At 59.9% G+C, this 21,914-nt stretch overlaps 1 protein-coding gene across 24 annotated transcripts in view; it reads left to right on the forward strand.

Annotated features, from left to right (window-relative positions):
- The window catches only part of NCOR2 (nuclear receptor corepressor 2), a 224,427-nt gene that overhangs the window by 162,701 nt on the left and 39,812 nt on the right, over nucleotides 1–21,914 (forward strand). For 18 of the 24 annotated variants that reach the window (XM_059894628.1, XM_059894633.1, XM_059894632.1 and 15 more), the window contains 4 exons: nucleotides 4,803–4,945; nucleotides 12,876–13,023; nucleotides 16,989–17,039; nucleotides 18,162–18,786. In XM_059894628.1, coding sequence (XP_059750611.1) covers nucleotides 4,803–4,945; nucleotides 12,876–13,023; nucleotides 16,989–17,039; nucleotides 18,162–18,786 — 967 coding nt within the window. The remainder of the gene's footprint in view (nucleotides 1–4,802; nucleotides 4,946–12,875; nucleotides 13,024–16,988; nucleotides 17,040–18,161; nucleotides 18,787–21,914) is intronic. The other 6 variants (XM_059894634.1, XM_059894641.1, XM_059894651.1 and 3 more) reach the window with 1 other exon arrangement.

Below are 21,914 nucleotides of genomic sequence, written 5' to 3' on the forward strand. Positions count from 1 at the left end.
AGAGATACCTGGGGGGATGCCCAGAGGGCTTCCAAACCCAGATACCCAGGGTGTCTGGAACTTTGTTCATTTGCCAGATGCCTCCTGCACGCCTAGTGGTTGTGGGTGCAGAGACACGGCTGTCCATGAGCAGTGGAGCCAAGGAGCTAATTTCAGGGGGTGAGAAGTGCTCTGGAGATAACAACACCCCGTGATGGCAGGGTGGCTGGGAGGACGACTGTGGAGAGCGTGGTCAGGGAAGGCTTCTCCTGAGGAGATATCACTTGAAGCTGAGAACTGAAGGAAGACAGAAGGAGATCTGTGAAAAAGCCATGCAGGCAGCAGGGACAGTGAGTGCAAATGTCCTGGGGCACATCCAAGGGCTGGGCAGAAAAGGTCCCAGTGGCTGGAGCGAGGGGAGAGGTAGGAAGCAGGCTGGACAGCGGGGCAGGACTGGCTCTGCAGGGCCTCATGCACCACGCTGAGGCCTTTGGATTTTATTCCAAGAGCTTTGGGTCATCATTGGAAGATTTGAAGCAGAGGAGTGACACGATTGGATTGGCATCCTTAAAAGCCGTCTTGGGCCTCCCTTGCAGAGAACGGATCATGGGACTCAGGCAGGACGTCCCGGATCCCTGATGTGGTTGGGATCTGTTGCCTGCCCTGGAGGGTGTGCCCCAGGGCCCAGGGCGAGGGCTGGGGGCAAAGCAGGGGTATCGAGGTGCTTCAGAGACCTGTGGCCTGTTGTTCCTTGGGTTTTCTTGGGTAGGATGGAAAGGCTGAGGGCTGAAGGGACAAGCAGGTCAGTGACCCCGGAGTTGGAGAAATCGGTCGTGACCTGGATCTCGCTCCAAAGTTCAACTCAGTTAACTTTCAACCTCCTGGGAGCTGCCTGGGGCGTCCATAGCAGGTGTTTGTATGGGGCGCGGGCTGACCCAGTCGTCACGGGTATCTCAGAGAGGGAAGAAAGAGGCCGCTGTAGTAGTCCCAAGACCCTCGGGGAGCAGAGAGCCCTCTGCCGGCTCCAAACCCTTCCCCCCATCCTCAGGGGTTGGAGGTCTCATTTGCACTTGGAAGAGTCCCCTCAAATTCTAAGCTTCCTCCTAGAATGCGAGGCTAGCCCTGCCCACCCACTGCCCCCTTCCAGCCCACCCAGACCTCCAGAGTCCCCCACGGAGGGCCTGACCACCATGGCAGTGTCAGGGCTGGGAGGGGCAGACCACAGGTGGAACCAGCGCAGGGGAATGACGGCGGAAGAAGCTGTTTGCTCCCGGCTGCCGGGGTGGAGAAGCTCTGTTTTTCTGAACCCTCATCTGTTCTTACCGCTGCTGACGCCGCTACCGCCACGGATGGGGAGAGAGGGAGGGGGAAGCCAGTGCCAAGTTGGCCCGCCCCTTCCGAACCTGGGCTTCTGCCACGCTCCCCCGCCCGCTCCCGCGAGCCTCCGTCTGGAGGTCACATTCAGCCCTGACGCGTCTCGCTGGGTCAGGCAGCAGGAAGATCGGACGAGCCCTGGCGCGTAGCGCGGCTGCCGGGGCGCTGCTGCCCGAGAGGCTCTGGGGTCTTTGGATTCTGCCCCGCGGGGGCGTCGGGGGTCCGGGGGCTGAGCGCCCGCGCTGGGCACATTGGTGCCCAGAGGAGTCGCTGACACTGTGCTCCCTGGTGACGCCTGGCACAGCCGACACCTTCCCACCGCCCGCCCGCATCGGCGAAGGGCACCTCGCACACCCGCAGCTGCGGCGGGGGGGGGGGACGGCTCAGGGGCGGCAGCGCCGGAGGAGCCCTGGGCCACCACGGGCGCGCAGCACGGAGCTGCTTCCCCGCCCTCCTCCGCGGAGCCAGCCTCCGCCTGCCGCCCTCCCACCGCCCGGCCCCTCCCTCCTCCCTCCTCCCTCCCTCCCTCGCGCCGTTGGACGAGAAGGATGTGAGGCCGAGCCGAGCCGCCAGCAGACGCCAGCCAGCAGCCGTGCGGAGCCGGCACCAGGGCCGCCCAGCCTCCCGCCTCCCAGCCCGCTGCTCCCCGCTCCGATCCCTGGAGCATCCTCCAAGCCGTATGTTTCCGGAAAACTTGGCGGAGGGGGAGACGCAGATGAGAGGATGTGAGTGAGTGGCTCCGGGGAGGGGACTGGGATGGGGGAGACTTTGGGCCACGGTGACAGGGACCCCAGGGGTGACAGGGACCCCAGGGCGGCGGACTCGGGAGTTCTATACCAGTGGGATCCCCCCCCCAACTTTCTCCTGGTGCCCCTTCCCCTGCCTCTCTGGCCGTCCGGCTGGGGCTCTCCTGGAAGGAGGTCTGTGCTTGGGGAAGATCTTGGGGGTCTTGGTTGGCGCATGCTCAGAGGTGCTCTCTCCAGGTAGAGGGGTGTCGGCGGAGGGGCGGGAGGGGGCTTTCAGCTGGGTCTGGTCCATGTGGTCTCCGAGGCATGGCGGGGTCTGAAGTGCATCTCCCTGTGCCTGGCACCCTCAGTCTGGGGTTCCCAGGACCAGAACCAGAACCCGAAGAAAGCTCATGCCCGTCCACTCCCACCCCAGGGACCCTAGCCAGCAACGCTAGGACATTCACCCCAGCCCTTCACGCAGCAGTTAAAGAAACTGAGGCCCAGAGAGCAGAGGGGATGGCGGGGACCACACAGCATGTTCTGGGCAGGGCTTCTGGACAGCGCAGCCCAGCGCTCCTCCGAGAGCAGCTTTCGGGAAGGGCCGGGTGACCCCTCCACCCAACTCCTGCTTCTGCCACCAGTGGAGTTAAGCAGGACCCCAACCCCCCAGCCAGCTCCAAGCGCCCTCCTTATGTATGTGTTGAGTCTGTAAATGTCAACCTCTCTGAGGTTCGTCCCCCCCACCCCCGGCCCTCGTTGCCCCCCCGCCCCACATACCTACCCCTCAGCAGGCCCAGATGGGAGACCCGCCCTCTCCCTCCCGGGGTTCCGGCCCAACGTGTTTGCCTGGGCTCTCTTGGCCCCGGCTGGGGAAATATAAATAAACGCGTCCCCGTCGTCCTCCGCCAGGTCCTGTGGAAGTGGCAGCTGCTGCGGGCGCAGGCAGAGGGAAAGGTCAGGGGGCTGGGTTACACTTGATCCCACGCCCCAGCCCTCCCCTCCGTGCCTGTCCTTGAGGAACCCTGAGGAGCTGCCCTGGGGCCACGTGGCCCCGTGGCCTCCGCAGGAGAGCAGGTGGCCTGTCAGTCTAGCACCCCACCCCCCGGGCCCAGAGGCGGGAGAGCAGACAACCTGGGTCCCACGTCCACTCGGCCCCTTGGCCCACCCCATAAGCGTGTGAGTTCCTCTGATCCCTGGAGCCTCGGTTTCCCCCATCCTGGGGATGGGAAAACAGCCGTGGCCTCAACAGCAAGGAGAAGAGGGAACCAAGTCTTTGCAGGGCTTTGCAAACTCCAGGTTGCTCGGCCGTGTGACCTGGTGGTTTGTTGATGTTGTTTTTGCTGCTGTTTTATTTCTGCACGAGCCTTGTATGTAGCAAGCCGCCGGCACATGTTTGAATGAATGGATGGATGGATGGATGGATGAATGAATGAATGAAAGAAAGAAAATACCGACACACAGACTGTCCGCCCCTTACGCTCCCGCACCCCTGAAAAATATCAGTCGTAGCCCTCCCTGCTTGCAGCTTGATTTGATTCAAGGAAAACGGCCTCAAACTTCTTTATGGGAAATCTTTCGCTAGTCCTTATGAATCTAGCTCTGGGGCTCAGAGGCCGCTGTGTTCCCAGCACCGTGACTCAGGCTTCATGCCTGCTGCCCTCTGGGGGCCCAGTCCTGCCCCGCAGTCCCGGAGGCCGGAGCCTCCCATCCGCCCCTCCTGCAGCCGTCAGGAAGGGGGCAGGCCCTACCTGCTCGGGCTGACCTGGCCACACAAGGCGCGCTGCCTGGAGATGCAAGGCATAAAAACACAGAGGCGCCGGCCGGTGCGAGGCGTGTGCTGGGAGCACTGCGGGCAGATGGGCTGAGACTCGGGGCCGGCTTCCAGGGGGGCTGGGGGACGACGTTTCTGCAGAGCCTGGTGTCTGGCATTGAGAACGGAATAGGGCTTGGAGGTGCAGCTCTGGCCTGAGTTTGTGGGGATGGAGGGAACTTTCTCTGCCCTAGGTGAATTTGGGATGGGGTCTACCAATTCCTGGGCGTTTCTCCCCACATCGGGAGTCTGTGAGGCTGTGTGAGAAGCTCATGGAGATGGGGGGGTTGTGATTTGGGGGGGCAAGTCCATTCCCAGACCCTAAACCACGCTTGGTGGGCCCTGAGTCCAGGGTGGGCCTTTAGGCGTCCACGGGGAGCTCTGGGCTCTGGGTGTGCCCCAGTTAACCTGGGCGCGGAGGATCCTGGGCCAGCTCACCCCAACCCGGACTCCACCCTCCCACCCCTGCTCACACGTTCCTTCCTTTCTCTGGCCTGGTGTGGCCGGAAAACAGCCCGTCTCCCGAGGCCTCGTCTGCAGCTGCGAGCGAGTGTCAGTGCCGGGTCAAGACAGCCAGGGGAGGAGGAGAGGTGGGGCCCCGGGCGGGGTCTGCGCCCCAGACCTCAGCCCTCAGCCCCCCGGAACCCTTGACAGTGGCCTCAGCAGGGGTACACCCAGGGCTGCACCCACCTGCCCCTCCAGTTCCTAGAGCCCAGGCCTCCCACACCCTTCTGGTGTCCCCCACCCCAGCCACCTCTTTCCGGAAACCTTGGACCCGTGCAGTGAACCTGAGCCCCGGGATCAGGGCTGCTTTCGCCCGGGGCTCTGTCTGCCCTCCAGGCTGTGGGTACGGGCCCCCGCTGCCTGTCCAGCCCCGTGCTGCCCCTCACCTGCCGCCCTCCCCCGCACAGGTCTCCTGGAACACGGCCGGAACTGGTCGGCCATCGCCCGGATGGTGGGCTCCAAGACGGTGTCCCAGTGTAAGAACTTCTACTTCAACTACAAGAAGAGGCAGAACCTGGATGAGATCCTGCAGCAGCACAAGCTGAAGATGGTGAGTCTCCCCACTCCCACCCCGCCACTGCCCTGTGCGTCCCAGCCAGACCTGTGGGCCAGACCTGCAGCCCGGGAGCCCTGGCTGGGGAGGGGTCTGACGCCAGCTCTCTTGCCCAGGACTCAGCCCCTCGAGGTTCCCGCTCCGTGGTCCCCCGGAAATGCTGCAGGGGTGGATCCCTGCCGTAAACATCCCTCCTGGGTACCGCGATGCGCAGGCCCACCTCTGCCTCCCCACCTCCACCCCCCAGCACTCCTGGGTCAGACACCTCTGAGGGCCCGTAGTGCCTCTGAGGGCTCAGGGCAGGGAGGAAGGAGCTCGGTGGGTCAGGCACTGACTCCCCAGGGACTCAGGGCTGTCAGCGCATTGGAATGAAGACCCAGAGGCAGAGGAACCCTAAGTCAGCATCTCCCGCACTCCATTTGAACTCACAGTCTTAGGGCCGCCCTGGGGGAGGAACGGACAGGTCAGGGGGCAGCCAGCCCAGCCCTGGCCTCCAGGGGGTTGAGAAGAGGCACGGACCTTCCCTCCTCCAGGAGCACGGAAGGGGCAGGCCCGCCTCACTGAGCCTGTAAATGGTCTCCACGGAGAGGCCGCTTCCTCCGCAGCTGTTACTGGGAGGCGAGGGCCATTTGGGGGTGGCTTGTTTTCTTTTCTTTTCCTTTCCTTTCCTTTTCCTTTTCCTTTCCCTTTCCCTTCTCTTCCCTTCCCCTTTCCTTTCCTTTCCCTTTCCCTTTTCCTTCTCCTTCTCCTTTTCCTTCTCCTTTCCTTCTCTGTCCTTTTCCTTTCCCTTTCCCTTTCATGTTCCTTTCCCTTTCCCTTCCCCTTCTCCATTCCTTTTCCTTTCCTTTCCTTTCCCTTTCCCTTCCCTTCCCTTCTCCGTCTCCTTTCCTTTTCCTTTCCCTTTCTCTTCCCTTCCCTTCTCCTTCTCCTTTCCTTTTCCTTTCCCTTTCCCTTCCCTTGCCTTCCCTTCTCCTTTCCTTTCCTTTCCTTTTCCTTTCCTTTTCTTTTCCTTTTCCCCTCCCTCCCTCCCTCCCTTCCTTCTTTCCTTCCTCCCTCCCTCCCCTCTTCCTTCCCGCCTTCCTTCTCTCTCTCTTTTTCTCTCTTTCTCTCTCTCCCTCCATTCCCCTCCCTTCCCCCTTTTGGGCACACTTGTGACATGCCAAGCATTGTCACCATTTCAGATCTGGGGAAACTGAGGCTCAGCCAGGCGGCTCATAAACAGCTGACTTGGGATTTGAACCCACAATTACATGACCTGAGGATGCATGCTTTTAATCGGCGGGCTGCATATTTCCTTGTAGATATGAAGGTACAGGAGGGGGACGCACAGCTCTCCATCCTCCCCGTTCCCCCTGACTGGGCTGCCTGTGCTGGGTTTAAAGTATGTGCACCCTGTCCTGGGAGGCTGAGTTGCTCCACCGTGGAGCCCGCCTTGGTCCAGAGAGGGCGAGCAGGCTGCTGAGGTCACACAGCATGGCAGGCAGACCGGGGACAGAATCCCCCTCTTTGAACGCTCCTTGAGCGCTGTGCAGAATTTAAGGACATCCCTCCCCAGTTCCCCACCCCCACGCCAAGCATTCCAGGCCAGAGGGGGACGCTGTGCCATGGCCCTGTGGTCAGGGCTGAGGCTGACCCTCCGGTTTCCTTCAGTCAGGCCCCTGCCTGTGCCCGTTCCCCGTCGTGTCCGGTTAGGCTGTGCCTCCTGCCCCTTCCCCGCCTGCTGTGCGGTTGGTTCCCGGTGCTCCTTGAGCTTCAGGCGGGGTCCCCTGAAACACAGGGAGCTCTGCTTTTTTCTAGATTTTTCAGGACTCTGGTTTTGGCAGGGTGGAAGACTCAGTGAGGGCTGAGGCCAAGGAGCACCTGTCCGTAACACTTGCTAAGATCCCGAAGCGCAGAGAGGACCCAGCTCTGTGATGGTGGCGCTGGCGGTGGTGGTGGTTGGATGGGGGCGGGATGTCGGCCTCTACACACCAACTCAGGATTCACTGGGCGTGGGAGTGTGGCCCTGAGCATCACCCCAGGGACACAGGGATCTTCCTGCTCCCTCCCCTTCTCCCTCTGACCTGTCCTCCCTGCCTCTCCCCTCCCCCCATTCCCTGCTCAGCCCAGCCCAGCCCAGCTGGTGCCCACACACCAGCCCTCTTCGCCCAGGCTGTTGGGTTACAGGTATCTCCTCTCACAGCCTGCTGGCCCCCACCTCACTTTCCAGGTTTCCTTGGGGCACGGCCCTGCTGCGCCCCTGGGGGCCCCAAAACGTGAGAGAGTGGGTTGGGGAAACAGAGATTCCAGCCAGGTGGATGGTGCAGCTTGGGCTCCAGGGTGAAAGTGGAGTCAAGCGCCAGCTTCATGACTTGGCACCTGTGTGACCTCAGGCAGCGGCTTTACCCCGTGAGCCTCAGTTTCCTCATCTGTAAAGCGGGAGAATGATAGCCTTTACCCCGAGAACTCAGGTGGAGAGCGAATGAGTTACCACTTGTAAAGGACTGAGTGCCTGCCAGAGGGGGGCGCTCCATGGGGGTTAGCTGCTCTAGCTACTGGTAGTAGTATCAGTATCATTATTATTTTATTTTAAAGCCACTGACCCCATTTTCTTCTCAGGGGCATTCAAGGTGCTCTCTTGAATAATGTGTGCAGAAACAGCCAGGGTGGGGACTGTGGGCCCAAGACAGCCAGGTTCAAATCCAGATTCTGCCACTTCCTAGCTGTGTGACCTTGGGCAAGTGACTTGTCCTCTCTGTGCCTCAGTTTCCCCACTTCTGAAATGGGGATAATTCCCACCTCAAAGAGCTGTTGTGGGAATGATTCGAGTGAATGGGTGTGAAGTGCTTAGAAATGGGCCTGGCACATCGCGAGTGCTACTAAGAGAGAGCCGTAGTGGCATCGTTGGTAGCAGAGGTGGTGGCATCAGTAGTGATGTGCCTATGGCCGCCAGATGCCTGGCGGCTGGGGTGCCGTGTCTCCCTTGGTTGTTACTGGGTGCAGAGTATGTCTGCTCCTGGATCGCCTGAGCGATTGATTAGCCTATTGATTGATTCATTCACTCACTCATTCAAAGAGGCAGCCGAGCAGGATGGTATGGAGTAGGGCTCTGGGCTAGAGGTTCACACCCCAGCTCTGTGGCCTCCTGACTGTTGCCCGCAGGTTCGTGGCCTCAGCACTCAGCCTCAGCTGCCTCCTCTGTAAAAGGAGATAAGACCCAGACCCACTCGTAGGGTTGCTGTGAGCAGCAGAGGCTTTCCTATTTGTAAAGGGCCAGCCCCGGCCCTCGATCTGTGCTCAATAAGTGTTGGGCGTTATCCTCATCACACACTCAGCAAACCTTTATTGAGCGCCTACTATATGCCAGGGAAGCAATGGCAGGTGCCCTGGGTATACGTGTGGGTGGAGTTTCCTGCTGGGCAGAGGAGCTGGGTCTTTCTTTAATGGACAGTGGGAGCCATTGAAGGTTTGTGAGCTGAGGGGCAACCCAGCGGGGGCCGGGCTCCGGGTGGATTGTGCTGGTCTGAGTGAAATGTAGCCAAAGCTGATAGAGACGGTCGCCCTCCTTGTCCCCAGACTCTGAACATGCTGGTGGCTGGGCAACATCGCTGGGGGGCCGAGGAGGAGGCGTCAACAGCAGGGGGACCCTGAGGCCCAGGTTGGGCCCCTCCCCCAGACCCCTGAGGTCGCCACCATTGACCCCGTCCTCAGGTGAACATGCTGAGGACAGGAGGGAGACACCACAGAGGGGGTTTGAACCCAAGTCTGTGGGAGCCCCTGGCTTCCCTTCCTGGACCCATACCTGTATTACTGGACGTGGCGCCCACAGAACTCAGCAGAGGCTGGCCCTGCTGGGAAGCAGGGGACCAGAAGGTGGGGGCCAGTGGGCCGTGTTCTGAGGCCAACAAACAGGGGAGCCTTGCTTGTCACTTGTGGACGAGAAAGGGCTGCTGGGGAGAGTGGGATGGGTTCTCGTTCCCTGCTGACAGCGAAGGAGTGGACTTGGGCTGAAGGCTGCGGAGAAAGCTCAGTGAGGGATGGGGGGCCCATCAGCCCTTGCAGTGGCCACCCATGGTGCCTGGGTGAGTCCCCTGTCACTGGAGAATGCAAGCAGTCCTCACAAGATGCTGTCCCATAGCCTCCAGACCCTGGGAGGGAGACAGGTCCTGGTGATTCCTGCTGGCCGGGCCCCGTCTGGAGCTCAGGAAGACACGTCACCCTCGGCCAGTGGAGGAAGCAGTGGGGGAAGCAGAGGGTCAGCGGGTGTCCCCTCCTGCCTTGCACCAGACCTGGCCTGAGCGTGGCTACGGGCGACGTCAGCAGGAAGCAGGATCGGGTGGGCAGGCGGAGCGTGTCCCAGAGTTATGTAACATTTGGCACCAGTGACTTCTCCAAGGTTTTCCCTCCCCCTCCTAATGACCGAAGGTTACCCTTTTCTCCCATCTGTGAATCCAGGCTCTCGGGCTCAGCTTCCGTGTTTCTCTGTCTCTGTCCGTCTCAGCCTAGGCCCCGCCTTGCCTTGTTTTCCTCTGTTGCCTCTTCCATCTGAGGCTGCACAGGCCTGCAGAGAGAGATGGTCAGACAGGGAGGTACTTGAACCTGACCTGCATTGAAGTCGGGGCATCTTGACCCACGAGCTGTGTGATCTTGGGCAAGTGTCTTTGCCTCTCTGGGCCAGCGTCTTTGTCTATCAGGTTCATGCATCCAAATTAGTAGTTACAGAGTGTCTCTTCTGTGCCAGGCACTGTTCCAGGTGTCCTGGGCATACAGCTGAGAACAGGCAAAGATGCCTGCCCTTGAGTTAATTCTAGTTCTAGAGACAAATTAACTCACAGATAATTTCAGATTGTGGTCTGAAGATAGATGAGGCATAGTAGTAGAAAGTGATTGATGGGGAACGAGATTAGCTGATTTTGACAGGGTAATCAGGGAAGACCTCACTGAGGAGGTGATGTATGAGCAAAGCCCTGATGGAGGTGGGTACGTGAGTCATGTGGATGTCTGGGAGAAGGCTGTCCAGCCAGAGAAATGACGAGTGCAAAGGCCCTGTGGCCGGGGCATTGTAAGCCCATTTGCACAAGAAGGGCAGTGTGTTTGTAACAGACCAAGGAAGGTGAGCAAGTTAGAGAGCTGGGCAGGGTCCAGATCTGGATCACACTGGATTGTATGGAGCGGAGAAGACTTGGGTTTTATATCAAGAGGTTCTGGGAGCGTCTGGAGAGTTCGAAGTAGGGAGTGGCATGCTCTGATTTGCAGAGTAGATGTGCAGATCCAGTGAATTAATAAGTAAAGAATGCTTGGCACATAGTAGGTGCTTAACAGACATCAGCTGTAATTACCAATACTACTATCGCCAGCATCTCCTGTTCCATACACATGTCCTGATCTTGAGGTTCGGGGCCACGTGTGGAAGGGTTTGGTATGATTCCTGGGACACTTAAGTCCCAGCCTCTGAAACCCAGAGCTGGGGGGATTCTGGTGTTGACATTATGCGCACCCCACTTGGCCTGAGATGGCCTGGGCTGCCGGCTCAGAGAGGCCTCAGGCTCCCAGCAGGACGTGCATCCCAGCCAGACCCGTAGGAGCCCCCGTTCCCCGCGAGGCTCCGAGCATCCCCCCCACCCCCCGGCAGCCAGTCGCCCGCCTCACCCAGCTCCAGCACTCACGTGAGTCCCTGTCTGCTAAAAATAGATTGGGGAAGAAGGGGGATCCCTCAGCTGCACCCACAAACCCACAGGCCACACAACTTTCTCATGCCTCCGCGAGCTCCAGCCGGGGGCCCTCTGGGAGAAGCTCGGGGTTTGGGACCGGGCTGCGCCAGCCCCCCAGAGGCAGGCGGATGGTGGAGCCGGGCGTTCCCACAGTGGCCCCCTGGACATTCGGCAGGGTGGGGCCGTGGCCCTGGCCGAGTGCTGGTGACGGAAACCGTGACTAACGGGCAGACAGACATTTCCCTCTTCCTCCCCGAATTCTGAGCGGCTGCACTCCGAGGTCCCCCGTTTGCTCAGGAAGAAGGCAGGACAAGAAGTGATCCCACTCCCGGGCAGGGGCTGGGGCTCAGGGACCCCTGAGGCTTGCTCCCAGCCCTGCGTGGTGAGGGGCCAGGCTGGGCAGGGCCGGCTGGCGCCTGGAGGTGATGGAGCATCTGCCCGAGAGTGGGCCGTGCTGTGTTTTCACTCACGTACGGTGATGGTGGCTTTCTCCTGGGGGCCGGGGGATTGGCGGAGGGGAGGTGCATTAGTTTCCTGTTTCCTGTAACAAGGCACCACAGACTGGTACAGAAACATATCCTCTTGCAATCCTGGAGGCTAAACGTCTGAAATCAAGGTGTCGGCAGGGCTACGCTCCTTCCGAAGGCTCCAGGGGAGGCTCCTGCGCTCCCAGCTTCTGGGGGTGGCCTGCAATCCTTGACGTTCCTTGGCTTGTGGATGCATCCCTCCCCTGGGTGCCTCTGTGTCCAAATTTCCCTCTTCTTCTAAGGACACCAGTCATTTTGGATTTAGGGTCCACCCTAGTCTAATATGAACTCATCTTAATTACATCTGCAAAGAGCTCATTTCTAAGAAAGGTCACATCCTGAGGTCCGGGTGGACGTGAACTCTGGGAGGAACCGAGTCAACCCAGTGTAAAGGGCTTCGCTGGGAGCTGTTGGCATGTCTGGGAGTGTTTAGGTTCCATCTCCTTCCTCAGGGACCCCAAAGGGCTCAGGCTGCGACCCCTCCCGTCACACCAGCTGTACTGGGGCGGGTCTCCTCTTAGGGACCAGTCCACTCCCCTGGGAGTCCCTGGTCACCTCGGACCCCCAGCACACTCTGCCTCCACATATACCCCGACTCTGCCGACTGTGTGTTCAAGCCCTGGACGCTGCCCATTCAGTCACTCAGTAAGTCAATCAACACTTTCTGGCTGGCTCAGCATGGGGGTAAAGAGACACCCTTCTGGAACACCCGGCCCAGTGAGGTGCAAAGACAGGAGCTGTCGAGGAGTGATGATGAGCTGGGGGTGGGTGCCTGGCCCCATGCGTGGGGCGCAGGGCTTCTGGGGACTGGGGGAGGCGTGGAGGGAAGTGAAGGGCTGCTCAGTGAAGGCCTTCTTTCTGTTCCTTGAACCACCCAGCTGGTTCCACCTCTGGGCCTCTGTACTTGCAGTTCCTTCCACCTGGACCACTCATCCAGAGCCTTGCCTGGCCAGCTTCTTCTCACGACTCAGACCTCAGCTCAGATGTCACCTCCTCGGAGAAGCCTTTTCCTTGCCCCGCCCTTGCACTCTCACCCCACGCTGTCCGTCCCCCCAGCAGCCATGTCCCCACCTCTGAGTCGTCTTTTTAATTGATGTGTTGATTGCCCATCTCCCCGACTAGGTGGCCTGTGGGGCAGGGACCCTGTCTACCTCATTCATCGTGTATTCTCAGCCCCTGGGGCAGTACCTGGCACACAAGAGGTGCCCTGTAAAGACTGGTGGGGTGAAATGACGTGCTGCCCAAGCTAGCCTGTCCCCCGGGGCTCAGCTGGGGACAGATGAGGCTGCAAGGAAAAGCTTCATTCATTCATTCTCTCCAGTGTACTGACCGCGCCTGGCAGTGTGTCCTCCAGAGGGTGTGGTCACTGCTCTGGCTAGGACAGCTGGCAGGGCTGGAGCAATCATGGGGGGCCTCCAGGCAGAGGCAGTCCTTCCTCATCTCTTCCGGAAGGATGTCTGGGCAGCCTATAGGCCAGGTTGCGCCCCAGGTGTATCTGGGGCACGATGGAAGAATGAAGCTCTGGGTAAAAATAACCACTGGCATGTCTGGCCGTGCAGTGGGGCGCAAGGGGGGAAGGGCACCCTCAAGACCACGTGGCTGGGATCACTGTCCCTTGCAGCTGTGGCAGGCCTCCGGCCCCGGGAGTCCCCAGGCTGACAGCCCAGGCCCTTGCCCTGGCCCTGACCCACTGCTATCCCTGTGCCCTAGGAGAAGGAGAGGAACGCACGGAGGAAGAAGAAGAAAGCGCCAGCTGCTGCCAGTGAGGAGGCTGCCTTCCCGCCCGTGGTGGAGGACGAGGAGATGGAGGCGTCAGGCGTGAGCGGGAACGAGGAGGAGATGGCGGAGGAGGCAGAAGGTGAGGGTGGGCGGTGGGGCTGACCTCTCCCAGAAATGCCTGGGTCCTACTGAGAAGGAGCCTGGACTGCCCCAAGAGGAGAGCATGATGGTGGTGGTGATGATGATGGTGTTGGTGATGGTGATGGTGATGATGATGGTGATGATGATGGTGATGATGATGATGGTGATGGTGATGATGAGGGTGATGGTGATGGTGATGGTGATGATGATGGTGATGGTGATGATGATGGTGTTGGTGATGGTGATGGTGATGGTGATGATGAGGGTGATGGTGATGGTGATGGTGATGGTGATGATGATGGTGATGATGGTGATGGTAATGATGAGGGTGATGGTGATGGTGATGGTGATGATGATGGTGATGGTGATGATGATGGTGATGGTGATGATGATGATGGTGGTGGTGATGGTGATGGTGATGGTGGTGGTGGGGATGATGCTGATGATAGTGATGATGATGGTGATGGTGATGATGATGGTGGTGATGGTGATGATGATGGTCGTGATGATGATGGTGATGATGACGGTGGTGATGATGATGGTGATGATGACGGTGGTGATGATGATGGTGATGATGGTGATGATGCTGATGATGGTGATGATGGTGATGGTGGTGATGATGATGATGGTGATGATGGTGATGATGCTGATGATGGTGATGGTGGTGATGATGATGGTGATGATGGTGATGATGATGATGCTGATGATGGTGATGATGATGGTGATGTGATGGTGACAATGATGGTGACGATGGTGATGGTGATGATGATGGTAATGATGGTGATGATGGTGGTGATGGTGGTAATGGTGACAATGGTGATGATGATGGTGAAAATGATGGTGATAATGATGGTGACAGTGGCAACAATAATGATGGTAATCGGCATCTCTGCGCCCACAGGGCACTTGTCCATTCAATCCTCCTGACCCCTGTGAGTTCAGTCTTGTGCTTGGTGACCTTACACGTCCAGGTCGCATCCAGCTCTGGTGACGCCTATTACCTTGCCAGCACATCTGGTGTCACATTTTAGAAAAAAAAAGTTTATTTTTGAAAATAGTTTTTTTTTTTTTTTTTTTTTTTTTAACCACACTGTGCTGCATGCGGGATCTTAGTTCCCCGACGAGGAATCGAACCCGCGCCCGCTGCAGTGGAAGTGCGGAGTCTTAGCCACTGGACGGCCGGGGAAGTCCCTGAAAATAGTTTTTTGACCTGAATTATTATTTTACAAGTTGACTAATATAAGTACAACCAATACCGTTGGTCGATAAATATTCAAAAGTTATATAATTACGCTTCATTTTACTCCCAAGTGTCCCGATTTGGATGATAAACCGCAGAGCCCCTGGCTTTCTATCAGGGGTTACTGAGGCTCAGGGCAGTTACGCCAGGCGCCCCAGGTATCACACAGATGCATCGTCTGCCCTGATCTTAGATGAATTCTCCCACCAGGTGAGGGCTGCTAAAGAGAGAGCAAGAATCAGTCATTTAAACTGCACAGGCAGTTTGGCCCACTTCTCAAAAGGAGGATTTCTGACTGCACGAGATGGTCACCTAACTTCAGAGCCTGACCCCCACGTAACCTGCGGCTCTGCTGTGTAATCAGTGTTCGTAGACTCGGGAGTTACACCAGGCTGCCCGACACCAGGCTTGCACCCCTGGTCACTGATCAGTCTGCCTTTGGCCCCCGCCCCTCTCCCTTTCCCTTGGTCTACACCAGCCCTCAAGGCATGACACCCCTGAAGACCCCAACCCCTGCGTCGCTGAATGTCTCTGCTTCTCCTTCCGCCGTCTCCCTGGCCAGAGCTCCCCAGCGGGGCCTCAAGTTCTTGGTGAAGGGAACCTTTTCTCCTCCTGTCCCTCCTATCTGCCTGTCTCTGCATTTAAACTCCCAAACTTCTGCCAACGTGTGAGGAAAGTGTGACTCACTCCCTGGCTCCGTGAGCAAGACATGCAAATAAACTCAGGCTGTACCAGCCCTCAGTGTATTCACCAGCCTGACTCCTACTTCCTGGTTGAAAATGGAGAATCAAGCCCTTTGGTTATTACTGTCTCGCATTGGGGATGGACCTGGGGAGGTGAGTCTGGCCTCCTTGCCAGCCTTGGGTCTTTCTAGCCCAAGTTGCCCAGAGGCCTGACCAGTGTCTGATGGAAGGCTCCAGATCCCTCTGGTCGTTGCATTCTGGATCTTGGGTCTGTAGCCAGGAAAAGGGAGCAGAAACCCAATCCCCTCTTTAAATATCCATCCGGGCAGGATGCAGGCTTGGTGGGAAAGTTAAAGGAAGCCAGACTTTGGCTCAGCATTAAAAGCAGAACAGGCGCTGCCCAGTAAGAGAACTACGCGGTGGTGAGCTCCCTGTCACTTGTAGGGTTCACACAACCTATCAAGGATGGGGGGAGCGGCATTCTCTGCTGGGTAGGGGGGGCGGGGGTGCTGGTCTGGCTGAATCCAAGGCTTCTGTGACCACCTGATGGCTCTGTGCACATCAAGGAGGCAGTTTAGAAGATCCTGCCCTAAGGCACAGGGTGATGTTCCCATCTTACAGATGAGGAAACCAAGGCCCAGGGAGAGGAGAATCACTCACATGGGGTGTCACGTAGCTGGTGGGCTTGGAATCTGCCAGTCCGGCCGGCATTCGCTGCGTAACTCTGTCCCTGTGACCAGGATAGGAGAAGTGAGGTAGGTTCTGGGTTAGGCTCTGAGGTCACCACGATGGAACCTTCTGGAATACCCCGCCAGCCCCAACTGCACTGCAGACCCCTCCCTCCACGGGGCAGGCAGCAAGTGCCGTGTTGTATCCAGGCTGGAGGTGAATCCAGGGGAGGGAGGAGTGATCCATTTGGCCCTGTAGTGTCTCTAGTAAAGATCGTGGTCATAAGAGCAACAGCCTTTTGTTATTCCCTTTAATTGTCACAACAGTCCAATGGGTGCTGTCATCACCCCATTTTACAGATGAGGACACTGAGGCACAGAGAGGTTACCCAAGGTAACCAGTTGGCCTGTTTGGGGACCAGGATTCAAACTTGTCAGGAGTGCTGATTCTCGGGCCCCACCTGGACCTACTGAGTGAGAAACGTTTTGGGCGTGGGCCCAGCCATGTGAGTGTTCACGGCCCTCAGGCTCGCTCAGGTCTGAGAACCCCCGACGGAGACAAGCCTCTGGGTAAGGGAGAGAGCCAGGCGTGAACCGCCCTTTTTTGTAGATGAACACACAGACTCTGGGGCGAAGCCACTTGTCCAGGGGACCTCAGCGCTGGCCCCCTCCATCCTGTGGTCTGATGACGTGAAAGGAGGGAGTGACATTGCCGGAGTCAGAAGGCAGGGGCAGGAACCGGTGGTTAGGGACACAGGATGTTGGGGTCAACCCCCTCCTGCCTCCACGCAGTGTGGCCTGGGGCAAGTGACTCAACCTCTCTATTTTCTCATCTGAAAAGGAGAATGGTGATCATCTCCAACTTAGAGGTTATTGAGGGTGAGATGAGTCGTGTGTGTGAAGAGCTTTGCCCGGAGCCCAGCACCCACCGAGCGAGCCCTGTGTTGCTCTTGTTGGGATTGTTATTTCTGGAAGGGATGGCCTTTGCGCTGGGCCTTAAAGTGGGAGAGGCCGGGGGTCTGGAGGCAGTGAAAACTGAGGGAAGCGTTTGTGCAGGGCACCAGCAACCCCTGCTGGCCTGGCTCTGCGTCTGAGGGGTGAGACAGGGCCGGGCAGCCCCAAAGGCCTCTCCCCCAGCTCTGCCCACCTCTGAGGCCAGCACCTCCCACCCCAGGACCCAGGAGCCAGTGACTTGTCCGAGGGCAGCCAGGAGTGTTCAGGGGTGAGGGCCCTTGGGACAGGGCTTTAGGTCCTCCTGCTGTCTGCTGGGCCCTGGGCCCCTTTCCCAGCCCTGCCTGGCCACAGAACCTCCTCCCACCCCACATGCTGCTCATGCCACCTCGCTTCTAACCCTTCTCTCACTTCCTTCCAGCCTTACACGCCTCTGGGAACGAGGTACCCAGAGGGGAATGCAGTGGCCCAGGTACGAATGTGGCCAGCTGGCCGTCGGGGGCGGGGGTAGGGCCTGACCAGGGCGGGGGGCATCCCAAGGGGGCCTTTTCTCTACAAGGGGCCCCACCTCTGTGAGCACGCCTCTGCCTGTGAACATTTGTGCTGCCGCCACCTCTGTCCCCCCTCCTCCGTGCAGTGTCTGTTCCCCATGCTGTTCCCAGGCTCACTCCTGCAGATTAGTGTGCTCAGCTTGACTGCTTGGTTGATTTTTTCATTAGCGTGTTCACCTGCGACGCTTACCCAGTTTGATTTCCCCAACAGGAAGTGTGGAGGAGGGGGGTCTCGGATGTCCCCATTTTGTAGAAAATGGGGAAAATTGAAACCCAAGAAGTGACAGGAGCGGTTGTTAAGCCTAAAGAGCCAGGCCTGCCTGGAGCTGAGGTCCCCTCTCCCTTCATCTGTACACACGTTCAGTCATTCGATCAGTACTTACTGTGCATCTGCTGTGCACCAGCCCTGTGGGAAGTGGCTGGGGGATGCAGTCGTTGTGGACCCTTTCCCCGTGGGCTCCTTCGAGTTCACTGGCCCCATTTTATGTCATCGTGTTACGATGACAGCAGTGATGATACAACAGCAAACAGTTACCAGGTGTCATCCTGTGCTGTCACAGCCCCTGTGGGGTGGGAACTGTTCTCCCCACCCTACAGATGGGGAAAGCAAGGCTGGGAGGTCACCTGTGTTACCAGGGCCAGGCCACCAGCCGGGGCAGAGCCAGGGTTGCAGCCCAGATGAGAACAAGGAGACCCCAAAACAAAGGCCTGCAGCCCTGGCTGCCCCCAGCCTGACTCTGGGGGGTGCTGGCCGCCCACCCGGGGGTTGGAAGTTAAGAGGTTGCTGGGCTCCAGGGTCAGCAGGTGGAGAGGGCGGCCAGAGGAGGACAGGGCACTGGGAGGGGCCGGGGGGGGGGGTGCTGCCCAGGGGTGTAGGAGGCTTAGGGCTGCGTGGTGTCAAGCGATGGGGTCGCAGCGCCCTGAGCCCCTGCCTGGAGCCGGGGTGTGCAGTCGGGGCTGTCAGGGGGCCGTGGGGAGGGCCGGGCCTGCCTCCACCCTGAGCCCCCGGCACCGCTCACCCCATCTTCACTGTCCCCGCACAGCCACTGTCAACAACAGCTCCGACACCGAGAGCATCCCGTCGCCCCGCACCGAGGCCGCCAAGGACGCCGCGCAGAACGGGCCCAAGCCCCCGCCCACCCCGGGCGCCGATGCGCCACCCCCTGAGCCCCCCAGCCCGCCACCTGAGGACGCCCCGGCCCCCAGCGAGCCCGCCCCGGCCCCCGAAGCCGCCTGCCCGCCCGCGTCCCCACCGGCACCCGCCTCGCCTGCCGCGGCCCCTGCTGTGGTCCCCAAGGAGGAGAAGGAGGAAGAGGCCGCAGCCGCCCCCTCGGCCCAAGAAGGGGAGGAGCAGAAGCCCCCTGCGGCCCCAGAGCTGGCAGCCGACGTGGGCAAGACGGAGGAGCCCAGCGAGGCGCCCCCCTCGGAGCCCATCAAGAGCGAGTGCAAGGAGGAGGCCGCCGAGGAGGGGCCCGCCAAGGTCAAGGGCACGGAGGCCGCAGCCGAGGCCGCCCCCGAGGGCGCGCTCCAGGTGGAGAAGAAGGAGGGCGGCGGCCCTGGGGGCAAGGGCCCCGCGGCCAAGGGCTCGGGCGCCCCCCAGGACAGCGACTCCAGCGCCACCTGCAGCGCCGACGAGGTCGACGAGCCCGAGGGCGGCGACAAGAACAGGTGAGTGGGCCGGCCGGGTGGCGGCGGCGTCGTCGGCTCCCTCCGTAAACGCTTACTGATCACCCCCTGTACACCGAGACAGCAGCGCACGAGGCCAATTCCACGCCTGCCTCGGAGGGAGGGGAGGCCGCCACTGAGTGGTCCAGACGCAGGAGCTCCGTGGTGGGAGAGGGCGGTGTCGGGGGCCTCTGAGCTGAGCCTGGACGGGGAAGGAGGAGCCACAGGGAGAGCCAGGGGGCAGTGTGCTGGGCAGCGTGGATTGGCATCCGGAGCCGCCGCCACAGAGGACCACCCCCAAGTCAAGGCGTCGGCAGGGCCACGCCGTGTGAAGGCTCCTTCCTGCCTCGGTGGTGCCGGCCGTCCTTGGCTCGTAGACGCATCACTCCGTGGTCCCGTGACATTCTCCCTGTGTGTCTGTGTGCCCTAATTTCCCTTTTGCTCTAAGGACACCAGTCCACTGGATGAGGGTCCACCCTAAGGACCTCATCTTAACTTGGTCACATCTTCAAAGAGCCTGTTTCCAAAGAAGTTCACGTTCACAGGTACTTGGCTGTTTGGACTTGAACGTATCTTGGGGGACGCAATTCTCCCCTCAACACAGTGGCAACAGCAAGTGCGAAAGCCCCGGGGTGGGGCTGAGCCTGCGTGATCCAGGCCCTGAGTGGTGGAGTGGGGCGGGGCAGCTTGGGAGGAGGCAGGGTCAGCAGACCAGCCCACCTCGTGCCACCCCTCTGGCTGAGTGGCGGCTGCATTTTGTCCTCAGAGGGAGAGAGCCTGAGAGAGCTGGGGTATGTCTCAGGCTCTGAAACCTGCCGCTGTGTGTTGGGAGGGGGCGGGGGGTTAACGGGGGCCACAGGGTCACAGGGATACAGACGGGTTGGAAGGCGGCAGCGGCCACGTCCCAGGGGCCGGTGAGGCTGGTGACGGTGGACACGGGGGAAAGTGGCAGATTCCGGGATCCTTGCTGGTTCCTCTTCTGCCCGCGGAGGGTCCCCGACACCCCCGACCAGAGCCAAAGCTCGTAGACCCCACTTAGGGCCAAACGTGGGCAGCGGAGGGCAGAGCTGCGGAGATCAGCTCCCGCTCACGTCTGGACGGCTTGAAGAATTTAGTGAGGCAGGCCGGCCAGTTTTATTTTGACTGAAAACAGTGCAGTCTGTTTTCTCTCCTCTCACGTCTCTCGGAAAAGTTCTGGGCAGCACGAGAGGGAGGAAAATCTGACTTTCAAATCCGACCTGTTCACCAGGAGCCGTTTCCTCTGCCCCATGATTCACCTTGGGGCATGCGAAAATGGCAACTTCTAGAACGTTTCGTATGAAACTCGGACTTGGTCAGGGCTCTCTGGGTCCCCACACGGTCCACAAAAGCTGGTGAGCCACGTCGTCCTCTGCCTCCTGCGTCCGGGGGTCCCTGGCGGGACCCTCACCCCGCTTGTGTGGCCCTTTGATGAGCAAAGGCCTGGCCAACAGGTTTCTGAGGGCGCAGAGGCCCTGAGCTTCCTGCCCAGAGGGCGTAGCTTGGAAAACAGTGCTCGTGGCGGCTCGGTCTGCCCGGGAGGGCCCTGGGCCAGGGTCTGGCCACTCGGCTCACTCTTTGCGCCTGGGTAATGGGGTCAGGGCGGGCGGCTCCCCACCCCGCTCCTGCTGGTCGCGGGGACAGAGTCATGGAAACACATGTTTCTGCTCTTAGTGGGAAGAGTGCTGAGCTCATGGGACAGCCACGCTGATAAGCGGCCTCCCGGAGTGTGTGTTTTGGGTGCACACGGCCTGACGGGCTGGACAGCTCGCTGGGTTGGCCTGGATCCCGACAGCCCGCCTGGACCTCTCGGGCCAGGCCTGAAGCCCCGCAGCCTACTTCCAGCTGCTCCCCACCCCAGCCCCGCCCAGGGACGTGTCCTTCCCCCCCCGCAGCTGGGTCTGGCTTCATCCACTCTTCCTGCCTGAGCGTCCAGCGTTCGATCCCTCGGGAGCAGGAGCCCTGGGCTGGGAGTCAGGACACCTGGTTTGTCACACCCTCTGTGACCGAGGCCAGTCCCCCGGCCTCAGGGTGAGGCTGGACTCAGGCCAGCCTCCTGACCTCTTCCCTCCCCGGCCACAGCCACACGGGGCCAGGCAGGCGCCGGAGGACGCAGGCGAGACGCGTCAGAGCGTGCCCTGGCAACCAGCGCCTCCCGGGAGGGCCGGCGGGGTGGGCGGGCCCCCAGGCGACCCCCGGTCCTGGCCTCCTGCCCACAGCCCTCCCTCCCGCCTGGCAGTCCCGGCGCAGTGAACTGGGCGTCCCCGGACAGACACAAGAAGCTTCTCGTTCTGGCCCGCGCCCGGACGACCTGGGGAGGGAAGCTCGTATCCTGCTCTTTCTCTCCCCCACTCTCTGCCAGGCAGCTCCACCTGCGAGTTTTCTTGGCCCACAGCCAGAGATACTGGCTTCGATTGCGGAGCCTTGAGCTTGCCGGCCCCCGCCTGTTCCACTTCCCAGAGAAGGTGCCTGGGCACTTTCTGGCAGGGCTGGGCCTTCAGAAAGTCGCGTCTCCGGGCCTCAGTGTTTTCACGTATAAGGTGGGTGTGGGTATCCCGGCTTATGGGCTTCTTGTCAGGATAACGGAGTTACGAGCCAGCCTGGCACTTTGGAACTGCCCTCCTTTGGAACTGCTTCAGGCTTCCCCAGAGGTCACGCCAGGAGGAGGCTGGAATGTGGCGTCTTCTGCTGAGCCCCTGGAACTTTGAAAGAATGTAACAGCATTTTCTCCTTTATTTCTTTATTCCGTAAACGATTCACTGGGCACCAGTGTGTGCCAGGCGCCATCCTGGGCTCGAGGGGTGCCGGGCACAGGACAGATGAGGTCCTGGCTCCAGGGAGCTTACGTTTTAGTGAGAGTGACTAGTGCGGAACTGGGACGGTAATGGAATGAAGGGAATGCTCGTGTGATAAGTGGATGGTGGAGAGATTGGGGGTGGGGGGAGTGAGAAGGGCAGTCAGGGAGGCCTGTCTGAGGAGGTGACATTGCAGGATGACCAGAACACGCAGTGTGAGACATGGAGGGAAAGCCAGCAGTGGGAACAGCCAGTTCAAAGGTCCTGTGGCCACATGAGCTTATGTTCAGTAGACAGCAAAGAGGCCTGTGGCTCAGC

Source organism: Balaenoptera ricei, chromosome 14, assembly GCF_028023285.1.
Source record: "Balaenoptera ricei isolate mBalRic1 chromosome 14, mBalRic1.hap2, whole genome shotgun sequence".
NCBI classification, from domain to species: Eukaryota; Metazoa; Chordata; class Mammalia; order Artiodactyla; family Balaenopteridae; genus Balaenoptera; species Balaenoptera ricei.